Source organism: Lonchura striata, chromosome 3 (assembly GCF_046129695.1).
Source record: "Lonchura striata isolate bLonStr1 chromosome 3, bLonStr1.mat, whole genome shotgun sequence".
Taxonomy (NCBI): domain Eukaryota; kingdom Metazoa; phylum Chordata; class Aves; order Passeriformes; family Estrildidae; genus Lonchura; species Lonchura striata.
Genome location: NC_134605.1, coordinates 19,599,007 through 19,611,754, shown reverse-complemented (window position 1 = coordinate 19,611,754; position 12,748 = coordinate 19,599,007). Strand labels below are relative to the sequence as shown.

The following is a 12,748-nucleotide window of genomic DNA, read 5'->3' as shown; positions in this document are numbered from 1 at the left end:
TTTCACAGCAAGCTATAAGGAATAGAGTATTTTTGCCAGTTTATATTTGATTTTCTTAACCAAGTGCTTTATCATTCACTCAGCATTTTAAATACTTCACAACAACAGGGAAAGCATATAACATAAGGAGTCCATTTACACCACAGGCAGAAGTAACAAGGATTACACACATTTCCTTAAATCTGAATGTACAAGTACCTACTCTCTTCAGGCCCCTAAGTTATCAATATAAATTTCATGATACATGAAGCACACTTCAATTTAGGCAGCTGTGGATATATTAATGCAGTTTACTGCTGCAATATCATATACAAACCTCAGACCACTTATTTCTAGTCTCTTAGATGCTCTTTAAAAAAACAAACAAAAAAAACCCAAAAACAAACCCACAAAGTAAAAACCAAACATTTTTTTAACTGAAGTGTTAGGAGTCTCTTAAACTTTGCACCTAAGCCCAGATGAAGAAAAGAGCAACCAAACACTGAACTATAGTTTACAGAACATATATTATCTTTACTAGCACAGGGAACACTTCAAGCACTATGTGTTTTAAGGCACCATCAAAAAAAATATGGAGGGGAGAAACACAGCTCATACAAGGATTTTTTTGATGGAACTCACTGGATGACAAATGGGAAAGTCCAGGCCAAGGACCACACATGGCAAAAGCATCATTTCAAATCAACTATTTCATTCTTTGTGCACTTCTCTTCCCGATCAATCTTGTATTTTCTTCAGCTTTCCAGTAGTTGCTGCTTGCTTGCCCTCCTCTGGGGAGGGGAACAGCTGCTGGGAACAGAAGCCTTTGTGCTCTCTAACCCTCTTGACCCAAGCAGAGGGGCCCTTCATGGATGTCCAAAGGCGTTCTCATTCTCCTCTCCACTCCCCCCGACTGTCTGATTGAGGTGCCACAAGCATTCAATGGCCATCTCTGCTCCCTGCTTTGCTCCCACTTGCCAGAATCCCCATCTCAAAAGAGAGCTATCAATCACTTGTGGAGCCCTTCACACAGCAGGCCTCTGACCTACAACTGGTACAACTTAATTGGGGTAAATGATTAAATACCAGGCACTGCTCATGACCAGCGCTATGACCCCTGCAGACAACCAAAGCCTCTGCCTGGAGCAGGGAAAGTAAAGGAAGAAAAGGCAAGCAGCAATGCCATTTCCTTCCCTCGCAATGAAAGGCCTGCAGAGAGCGGGCATGATCTAACATGCCTGCTGTGGTCACACTGAATGTCCTTCACAGCAGGTTGTTCCTTGGAAAAGAGGGATGTGTTTGGCTCACACATCCCACAGTGTCCGTGATTCAGTGGAAACACACTTGCAACTTCTACATGATTCAAGAATTCCTTCGCATCTCCAGAATATCTGGACTTTTTACAAGCTCTTAGTTAAAATATTCCTGTATCAGACACAAATTTCAGGGCTATTATCCTATTCAGTACAAAGAAATCATGACAAAGAAATGCTATCTGAAGCAAGATAAAAATCCATGCAAACAGCATCCAGTCTTCCAAGGCCAACAGTAACTTCCTACCCTCAGGCTTTCCTTCTCCCACAATGTCCTTCACTATCGACAGTGTAATATGCCTCATAAAAAAAGAATTCATTTTTTTTTTGTCACTGAGAAGCTGGTCTTGGTGTGTTGGCTATTACAAGATCACATAAGCCACACTTGCAAATACAAAACCCGCATAATACGTGAATTGCTGCCACAAATCACCTGCCATTTTTTTACAACTCTGCATAAAAAAATAGTGTTTCTCTTTCCTTTTTCACTTTTGTCTTAACATTTAAAGGCTACATCAAGTTTATTGTTTCCTTGCCCAGTTAAGCACAGAAAGCAGTAGCTATGTGCCTTTGGAAACTGGATAAAGCCTAGTCTGCCTTTTTTTAACTGAAAAACTAAACACTGCAGGAAAGGGAATTAAAATTAACAAAACTTCCAGTTGTTCTTTTTTTAAACCCACTATCAATATTAATTGACCAGGTACAGAGATTTTGGACTTTAATACTGTGCCTAATCAGTAAAGTGGGGTGATTTTTTGTGACTTCTGTTGATTTTCTAAGAGAGACGTCGCAGAAATTTAAACCAAGTACAGGCATTTATGTCAGAGCTATATTGACACTATAGATCCTAAATGCTCTACAGGAGTTTAAGATCCATATAGAAAAAAAACATAGCAAAGTCTCTTCTTAAACAATAAATTTAAAACCCCAAAACAGAACAAACAACTCTTTGTCCAGCAATCTCTTTTATCTGCAGCTGCTGGGCATGAGAGGCAGAACAGATAATTTACTAGAAGTCTACTTCATCATCATTACACCTTTAAAGAAGAAACAAAAGTGATGCTCATGATCAAAATGAGATTAAAACCTGTTTAAGAAAGGCTGTAGATATAAATCAGTTCAGCTTTTGGTATGTAAAAAGATACAGAATATTAATCGCAGACTGAAAAGCCAATTAAGCTACTATTCAATTAAAAAGACACTGGAATCTCTGTATGTCTGATTATGTTAGAGTCTTGTGAGTGTTTCAATTTATTTATTTTTTTATCAACATACCTAACAACAATAATTTATGCACAGATAACTAAAATATTTGGCAACCATATCTGTTTCAATTAAACTGATTAGAGCTTTCTAATAAACAAATGCCTTAAAATAGTACTATAAGTAATACACCAAAGCACAGTAATCAGTGGGAAATATTCTTTTACATTGCAGCAGTCAGATTATGGATCTTTCACTTTTGGGCCATCTTGGATCATTTGTGTAACCACATATCACAGCACTATACCTTATTTGGAACAAAAGCAACCTAATACTGAGAGATAGATAAAACTCCTGCTCTTGGTTAGAAACTACTCCGATTGTCCTTTCCTCAGCTGCCCAACAAAAGATTTAAACTTGGTCTAAACCACCTCTCCTTTCAACCACAGAAATCTTACCAGCAGGTAGTTTCCTCTTAAACCTCCCCTTCCTAGTTCTACGCCTGTGTGATTTTAAAAGGTCCTTTTCCCTCCTGGGCTGCTGACTCTTACAAATCACTCCTCAATTACTCTCAGCTGGGCACACTTCTGAAAGGGTGTGGTTACTTTCTCACCACTCTGCCACAGCCAAGGGGGCAGAGAGATGTTATCTGTTAGCAGGACCAGCTCAGTGAGCTACATCCTCGCTGGCACCTCATCAGCCTGCACATGACTAATTTCTACTACATCTACAGCCAAATGCATAATGGAAAGGTCACTCACACCGATCAAGTCAGAACCACAGTCTCCCTCAAGAACTCTTTCAGCAGCAACAATCGCAGCAGCAGTGTAGAAACAGATAAAATATTCTTGCACGGGATGTCTTTTTTCAATACAAATATTGACAGATATTCCTTGTGGAGGAGACATAATTTAAATTGTGTAGTAGAGATCTGCTCTGCTGAGTGAGCTTTGAGACCTCCATCAATACCCACTAACCTCTATTTTACTCATGTTATAAGGCCTATAAGCTTTTAATTTATGACAGGGAAATGACAAATTGATTTTCCAGTTATTAATCCTAGTGACAGAGCCAGTTCCTAAAGCCTTCCCATTCCCTCTGAGTACAAAAGGGCACAGGGCATTCAATCTAAGGGTTTCAATTGCCTCATCAGGCCTTTCTGAATTTCTATTCTCCAAAACAGGGTGCACCTGTGGGGTACCACAAAGAAGCCTGCAGCGATAAGTATTTCTCCCTGAAAATAGAACATAAATAGGAGACACTGTGCTCTCTGGCTGTCAGCTCACCTCCCTGATGAACATCCAAGAGGACCCAAATACAGGCCAGGTCCCTGGAAGTGAGAATTTCTTACTGGCACAAAGAAGAGATGAACCTCCTTGTAAATGAATCCCTGGTGCTGTATTTTAGCTTTGCAACTGGAGGCACAGCAGCAATTTAAAGTAAGGGACTCTACCACAGGATGGAAAGGGCACAGCAGAAGAGCCCAAAGGAAAAGGGAAAAGGTGTTGGCAGTCATACAAATTCAGGAGCAAAAACAATTGCAGGGCTTAACTGCCTTGCTCCTGCTGAGCAAGCAAGTCAGAAGAGAAAATTTCACCTATTTCCTTCCATTGTCTAGCCCTGAGAAAGGGCAAACTGCACATTTTAAGGGATGCTTATGTCACATGTGCCCTGCCAGGCACCCTGGGTCTTACTACCCTTGGCAAATGCCTGTGCCAACAGTCCGTGCCTGCTCCTTGGGCTGCTGCTCCTGGAGCTGACAAACGTGAGAGCAGCAGCATGGCCTGGCAGGGGACATGGGGACCTGTGGAGGCACTCGAGGAGCCCCACATTCAGCACAGCTTTGGGGTCCATCCCATCTGATGAACCTCAGTCACCTGCAAGTCCAGCAGTGAGATCAGCTGGGCACCACGCCAGCTCCTCTCCCTGCCCTAAGACACAGCCCGTGCTCACCAGGGACCTCCTTTTAATTTCCAGCTACTTAGCACAAGTTAGCTTATCGCTCTCTGCGTCCTTCCTCCACACCAGCAGGTGTCTGAGCACGATGCCCTGACCTTGAAATTACTGACAGGGCTGCTGCTGCACCCTCACAGGGCTTCAAGGGCTCCTCAGAGCTGGCTGCCTGCAAGGAAGGGTTCAGTGGGGCCGGTTTCTCCCCAGCACCCCGGAGTGGAGGCTGTTGGTCAAAGCTGGTAGCGCCAGCACTGCTCGTCCCTTCGATGCCCACCGTGAAAGAAAACCACTCAGGTTTCCTTTGGAAGGGGCTTTAAGCTTAGACTGCATTCTGCAGAAAACGTTTTAGGGGAGCAACACCCCAGAAACATCCTGGGAAGGATGCTTGGGCCTGGATGCCCAGCATAGAACAAGCTGCCTGCCTCCCTGTGGAGCCCAGAGCTCCTCTCATGGCAGATGCACTTAAATGAATCCTCTGGGGAGTGAGACACAATGGATGGGCCACTGCTTAGAGAAAACAGCAATAATGCAGCTATTCATTTATTTGTTAAGAGAATCGTAAAAATGACAGCATCTACTTTATATCCACCCAGCCCCTCAGCATGCACCAGGAACTGAATCACCAAAATCTCTGACAGCTGCTTTGTTCAGTGAAAATCAAACTACAAAGAAAGGGCCAGGACTCCTTCATCAATCAATTATAAGCACAGTCTTTCAAGACAGCTACAGAGAGAGGTGTGAGGAAGGGGTGTTGGGAGAACAACAAGCAACAGCTCTCAGTTTTCATTCCTCCTGCTCCAAGAAGTGTCAGAGCTCATTCTCCACTCAAGAAATATTTGTCCACCAAGTCTCCCATGCATGTAGCAAAAAAACAATACATGAAAGTGCATTTCTAATGCCAGTTCTGGCCAAAAAAAATGAAGTACTGACTAACAGCAGTTGTTAGAAAACATGCTCCAGTTGGCACAAAACAGTAGTTGGATGAAGTGTCCTATTTTGTCAATTCATACAAGGAACCTCTTGCATAAATTTCAAAAGATCTCTAGAGAAAATAAGTACTTGAGAGATGGGGAGAAAAGACATTTGTTGTCTTACTGTGTGTTATTTTATTATTGAAAAATGTTGAGCTGTCACAGACATATAATCTGTTGATGAAAGATGATATAAGGAAAAGAAAGTTAAAATTTCTCCCTAATAAGATTTTTTCTTCCTTCTTGCTTGACACAGCCTTTAGTTTAGGTAGGCAGATGCTGTGTTTCCTGACTTTCCTCCTTTTGGATTTCAGCACCACTGCACATAGCCAGAATACCATCTAATTGTTAAACAAGAATTCCTGCAAACATATACAGGGTCACAGCATCTGCTATTTTATATGGAGCAATTCTAGTAATGTGGTGTGAGTAACTGCTGTTAATTGAAGCCTTGCCCTATTCCATTCATAATGCTATTTCCAAACCGCATTAGAATACTTGTAAGATTGCAAGAAGGATGTGTTTGAATTAAGATGACACATCACTTTACCAGTATCTTTACTAAGAAAGCATTGATTCAGTTTTCCTCTGGGATGAAGCAGCATTCTCCTTGCTCTCCTCCTGACTTTATCTCACCTCTGAACAGGATCTTGCTGTAACGATCAGTTTGTATCCATACATCTCGCTATGCCACGCTGAGCCAAGAATCACAACAGCTTTATCATTCTGAAGATGTCAGTAGTAGTCTGATTTGTTGTAGAATTATGAAACAAGTAGTCATGGGATGCTAACTGCAACATGAATTCATCTGCCTGGTGCCCTCTTTCTCTCCATCTTCCCTTTCATTTGATGTTCAGACTCACTGAGTTTTGCGGCAGCAGTGTATACCTGGTACCCAACTGACATGAATTAAATGGTGCATATGACCTACCAGGAAAAAAAGTTAATCATCTGACACCTTGCTGAGCAACTGCCATGCCACTGAGCATCAAATACATAGTAAAAATGACCCCAAATTATCCCACAGTAAAATTAGTCCAATGCATTTTTAGGTTTTTTTTGGTCAGCAAACCAAATACAGGAAATTAGGAACACATCACAGACAGCATTCCATTAGAAAGTGTTAAAAAAACCCCCAACAACCCTGCTAAATTAGTTTTCTGAAGACATAGAGCTGAGTGAAATTATTAATAAGTTGTTAATAGAGGCCATCCTGTGGATTAGGCTTTTAGTACCTATTAAATCAAAGCTGTGAATAATTATGCATTCTTGCAGGTGTGTGTTCCTCCTCACAGCTGAACTTACCTTCCCTAGATGTTTTTAAGCACAATAGTGACTAGGCAGCCAAATTTGCTCTCACTCTGAGTTTTAGTCCCAGTTGACTTTGCCGTCCAAACCCCACTATTTCCTAAACTTTAAGGGGGGCAGGGCAAAAAATATATCTGTAAACTAAATAACCTGAGACAGGTACTTTAGTACTTTGCCCAGTGCTGGTTTAGAGCAGCCAAGGAGTTCAGCTGCTACTGGACAATGTGGCAAAAAGACACAAAGCCAGCCCAGTAATATAAGAACAGTTAAAAAGAAAAAGTCAACTCCAGCAATCCAGCATGGCAACCTTAGGCCTGTTATTCACATGAAACATGTTTTTCTTTCAAAGGGTTGAATTGCATTTGATTTTTTCTGCAACCAAAAGCACTTTCCACAGTTTCCACCAAACCTTGCCAGGATCATGCTCCAGGTGCAGGGTTGTTGTCTGGCCCAGGGACTTGGAGAGGATGGGGCAGAGAGGGATGTGTTAACTGCATGAAGGTCTGGAGGGGCAGCTGTCATCTGGAACCTCTATTACACAAGCTTATAAGATTTTATGTAGGGGACAATTGATTTCTTATAGAATACCTGTACAGAAGAGAAAATTAACATTCAACCAGCCAGGACAAGAAATGAAATATGTGGCTGGGTGCAGTTAATCATGTAAGCCTCAGGACAGAGATCCATCAGATCTGCAAATGGGAGATTAATACGCTACCATAAGTCCACATATGCAGAATGCATTAAAATTTGTTCTAGCCACAGGAAACAGTCTGAGTGTACCTCATGAGAACAAAAAGTTATAAAAAGTTTGGAGAATTAAAGTCTCTTCCTGCCTCACAGGTTGAATTCACAGATAATTTTGACTTCACATGCGATTTTCTGAAAGGCAGGTGGATTTTGCATCTCTGAAATGCCTGATGATTAATCAATGCTTGGATTGAGACAAATCTAAAAAAATCTCTAGACAAAGCAGTAAAAAAGTCTTGTGAATGCACCTCTGAAGTATCTTCTTGTGCCAGAGATTATCTTTGGGATTTCTGCCTATGGCTTCAAAGATACCATCAGGCACTGTTCCTACCTGAACTACCAGAGGGAATCTGTCAGAATCTTTAATTCTGAGCAAAAGAGAAGAGAACTTAGTTAGACAGAGGAAGAAGGACACCACGTATCAATTTATTCACTCTTTCAATCAGAGATTTCTCCAACAGCAGAACACAGAGGAAGTGTAATTAAAACAACTAATATTGCCCCACCCCAGCAATGTCAGCCAGTTAATTAGATGGGTCCCATCAGATGATCAGGCAAACAAAGTTTTGATAGAAGTTATTGGGCACTCTGTAATCAGTCACACTGGGAGCAGTAAGGAAAGCTGACAGAAAAAGAAATCACTCTAGTAATAAAAGGCTGCTGGGTTTTACTTCTGTTTATGATTTATGGTGTGATTTTCGATTAACCACTAATCAGAAGGCTGGGTCCTGGGACAGGAGTACTCACCTAGAGCTTGGATGGTCCAACTTTGTCTTCTTCCTCACCCTGCTGAGTCCCTGCATGATCTTCACAAAGCCATGTAGACCCAGGGTCAGTAATCAGCTGCTGAAAGGAACTGTCCACCCCATCATGGACAGAGCAGCTCTGAACAGAAATGCAGCTCCCTGGGAAATCTACTAATTAACATGCCAGTGGCTATAAGCTGAAGGTATGCAGAGGCATAGAAGTTTTAAGAAGTCTCATCTTAGTCTTGGGCTATGACTATGGGCTCTGCTGCACATACACACACCAGTCCTCTGTGGGCTGCAAAGCTCAAGTGGCAGGAAGTGTCTGCACAGTGATGTTCCACCTGAAATGTGTGCCTTCCAGGGCTACTACTCTTTAATGAAATTTAATTCAATTAAAATAAAGGCTAATACCCTTTAATTTAAATTTTTGTAAATGTTAAATTGCAAAGCTAGAAAGAGAAAATTATTCCTGCCTCTCTTCAAGATTCTCCAGAAATTTCAAGGTGCATGTCCTAAATTACACCTGAGGGAGAAAATATTTTAGACTTGTCCTGAGTGAATACTGTATTTTGTGTAATACTTCATCAAATTCCTGCCTTTCCTTGCAAAACAGATGGGTGGAATATGGTAGGATTTGGTCTCGTACAATCAGCTAAAATCATCATAAATCATTTCTGCTGAGATGGAGTACATTTATCTCCATGTGATGCTGTCAGATGGAATCAGAGCTCTTAGCTTTTAAGAACAAAGCCTTCCCTTAGAATAGTATTACTGAGAAACTGAAAGAGTTTAGGAAGAAGTAATAAAGGATAAATTAAAAATCATTCTTGCAACTTCTGAGAAACCAAGTAAGGGAAAAAAAGATTGTACTACTGTTGCTTCCAAAATGAAATTGGTGTGTCCTCATCACTCAAGCAGATACAACAGCTAGGAGCAGATATTGTATGCCACTGGAAAGAATATATATTGCACACATAAAAGGCTGCAACATAAATTTGAAGAAATATGGGGCTCCTTCATATAGGTAGGTCAAACTTTTCCCTCAAGCAGATAATTACAGGCTTGGGGTGAGTAAATCTTATTAGCCTCTCAGCACCTTATCTCCCTGCATAGAGACTGGTAGTAGATATATAGTAGATATATTCTACTGCAGTCACTTTCTGGATTGCACGTTAGATATTGTCTCATGCAGTCCAGTCCTAACTGTGGCCATCGTACTTCACAGTGGGATGGCCATGGATAGGTCATACCAGAGAACAGATGAAAACACATGCTCAGATTTTGGAAGGGATGGGTGTTGGAAAAGGAGATGAGAAGCAAAACGTTCAGTACACAGCTCCTCTCTTTGTAATATTGGAGAATTTCAATATACCACTCAAATATTATAGTCTGGGCCCTTGTTTTGGAGGGAGCAGGGCAGGCTGGGGCAGCCCAGGTCACCAGGCACCTCCATAAAGCTGGCAATGACCTCAGGCTGGGCTGGAATGGGACTCCTGAGCCTTTGGGCAAGGTTGAGGGGGGAAGTCCCAGGGGCAGCTGGTAAGGGGCACTGAGGCTTACTAGTGCCCTCAGGGGCTGCCAGTAGGGATGTTTTAGCACAAAACATTTGACTTGTGTCTCTTTACTCCAGTATTACACCAAAACCTAAGGCAGGGAGTTGCAGCCTCTTGATGATAACTTATTCATGCTACTCACTGTGTCGTCCTCTGTGGGAGAAGAAAGGGGATGTATCTCTCATGACCCAGGTCAAGTTCCAAGCAGAGTAGCTGGGAGGAAGATGAGGGCTTCTTGCTGTGTGATCCAAAGGGCTTGGACCTTTCATTAAAAAAAAAAAAAAAAAAGAAGCCAAGAAAGAAAAGCCCATTAGGTATCATGTCACAGTTTGCATGCTACACGTCACATGCAAAGAACTTAAGCAGCTTTATTGACCATATGCAATAAGCACCAATTTTCAACTACTTCTTGGTTGGTTCTTCCTGTCTGATGTGTGCATGCAGAGGGACACAGGACAGTCATTGTTTTACAGAGCAAAATCATCTCGAAAATTTGTCAAGTTTCATCTCACACTGATTCTAAGCTCTCTTTGACCTTTCAGTCCCCCAATTTGTTTTTGGTTTTTTTTTTCTTAAATTCTGCTAGCATAAGGAGATCTTGTGCATGGAACATGCAAACATGTACCCAACTTGTCTTCAACAACCCAATGCATCTCAAAGATTTTATTTTGTGATCCAAATACTACAGGCAAGTTCTGTACAAACCTGCACTGACTATGCAAGTCCATGATAACATTAGAGGTGTAAAGAGAAACAGTGTCTGAAATAACACACAAGATCAATGAGCCAAGTGGAATTCTGCAAGCTTTGAAAGTACAAATTTTCCCTATGAATGTTTAAGTTGGGTTTTCTGAAGATATCAGGTCATTGATGTCATTTTTTGAGATCCTCAGAAGAAAGGTAGGATTTAAATGTGTAGGAATACAAGGAGGAAAAACTTGTGTTTGGAAGATTTGCTTGATGGAAAAAAACCCCCCAAACCTACGGATTTCTGATTTCTCTACAGAAGCCATAAAATAGGACATATTTAAGAGAATAACAGTAAACAAAGTAAATGGCTGAAGTCTTGGGGAAAACACTACTTTGATTTAGTAAAAAATTTTACTTCCCACTTCCACCAAAGAAAAACTGGAAAAGTTCAGAGGGACTTGTCAGAAGCTTAAATTCCAGGTGTTAGTTGTGCCCTATCTTGTTCTCAGTGCAGTCTCATTTTTAGCACACTCTTGTAACCGAGTAACTATAGCACAACCAAGAGAAAAATAACCACTCTTATGTAAGAGCTGTAACTCTTACTCCTTGCTTAGAGCAATAATCTGCAAGATAAAAATGAACTTCACACTTTAAGACATTCCTGAGTGGCAGAAAATTAATATCCCTAATGGCTCAATTAAACCTGGTCTCTATGCTAAGTTAAAGTACCATAACTAAACACCCCCTATTGTTGTCTAGAATGTGGCTACACAGAAGATTGGCCCAGAGATTTGTGAAGGGAGGCAGTAAACCTGTCCTGCCTGCAGCTGTCATTGGTGAAGTGATAGGTAACATGGAATAATCTTTATATTGGCTTTTCCTCCCTAGCATCAAGGCACATCTTCCAGTAGTCCCTGGTAAAGCTGGCTGTGGAAAATAATGTCAGGTTTTATTACAGCAGTTATAATAGCTGCTAAAAGCAGATTTTTCCCCCTACAAATGTGCTTCGCTTTGATGCTACTATAAAGTAATAAAGAAGCATATTAATAAAAAACGAGCCCCTGAAATAAGCTGGTTTTCAAAGCCATGTGTGTTTTGCCTCATGTGAGATGTCTGACCAATATCAATATCCCTGTTATATAACATCTCTACCCAGTGACTCTCCAAAAGAGGGAATAATTTAATATCCTGATCCCAGATCAGAGAGCTCCCCCAGACAAGAACTCTGGGGCTCCTTTACCCCAAACAGACCCAACTGCATGCAGACATCACTCATTAGGGCTACCAGAGAGCCAAGACCTTGTGCTGTAAATCTTTAAAAACTCCACAAAAACCTTTAAAATTGACCTGCTTCCCACCTCTTGCTCTCATGGCAAAATAATCTGAGAGAAAGTCACTGAGGTGCATTTCTCTCCCTTATGCTTCAGTCACAGAATTTAAAATTAAATCTCTTCAACTACCCTGACCACCCGTGCCTGGGAATCACTACCACAGGATCAGCACCACAGCAATCAGCTGCAGTACTCCAAAGTCCCTGGCACTCCTCACATTCCAAAAAATACCTTTCCATATTGCATTCTTCAGAAATCCTGCCTATCTTCATCCTCTGCTAAGTGGAAGTGTTCCTCTGGAACCAATAAATGTAGTGAATTGAGATTAAAAAATAAGACTGAACATCTCAGCAGGGAAGACAAGGCAGTCTAGGCACCTGAACCTCCCCTCAGCAGCAAGAGGTCAATAAGAGATAATACAAAAAATTGAAAGTTTTTCCTCTATTTTTAAAGGATGGAATGGATTCAGTCCAATTCATTTTAACCTTAGAACTATTTTATCCCATATTCTTTGGGGTTAATTTTGGAACTTCATCTCAAATTATTTGTTTGGGCTATTGGTCTGAACTTGAAGACAAGAAGATTGTATCAGAAGTTATGAATCTTTCCCAATTAAGTTATCTTCAGTGAAAGATGCTGGGTAAAAGGTTTTTGTATAGCCAAGAGGCCACTCTTCACAGTGAGGAATGATTTGATTTAAGCATCAGCTTTAGGCTAGAAAAAGGAGAGACCTTTCCTCTTCCACCTTTAGGGCGTTTTACATTGAGAAAGATAATAACAGGAGACCATTTCAGCTAAATAAATGCTTCTTGTGCAGCAAGGGCAATGCAAATATAGACCACACTCTAGCCCTTTTACAAAATAAAGGGGTTTTTCTCTCTCCAGAATAATTCAATTTAAGCCAAAAGGCACAGAGAAAATGTGTCTCCTTGTTTTAAGATATGCTAA

General features: G+C 41.1%; 1 protein-coding gene across 1 annotated transcript in view; it reads right to left on the bottom strand.

Moving 5' to 3' along the window:
* The window catches only part of ALK (ALK receptor tyrosine kinase), a 306,102-nt gene that overhangs the window by 214,980 nt on the left and 78,374 nt on the right, over positions 1-12,748 (bottom strand). Inside the window, exon 2 of the mRNA XM_077781748.1 lies at positions 9,922-10,041. Within this exon, the coding sequence (XP_077637874.1) occupies positions 9,922-10,041 (120 nt within the window). The remainder of the gene's footprint in view (positions 1-9,921; positions 10,042-12,748) is intronic.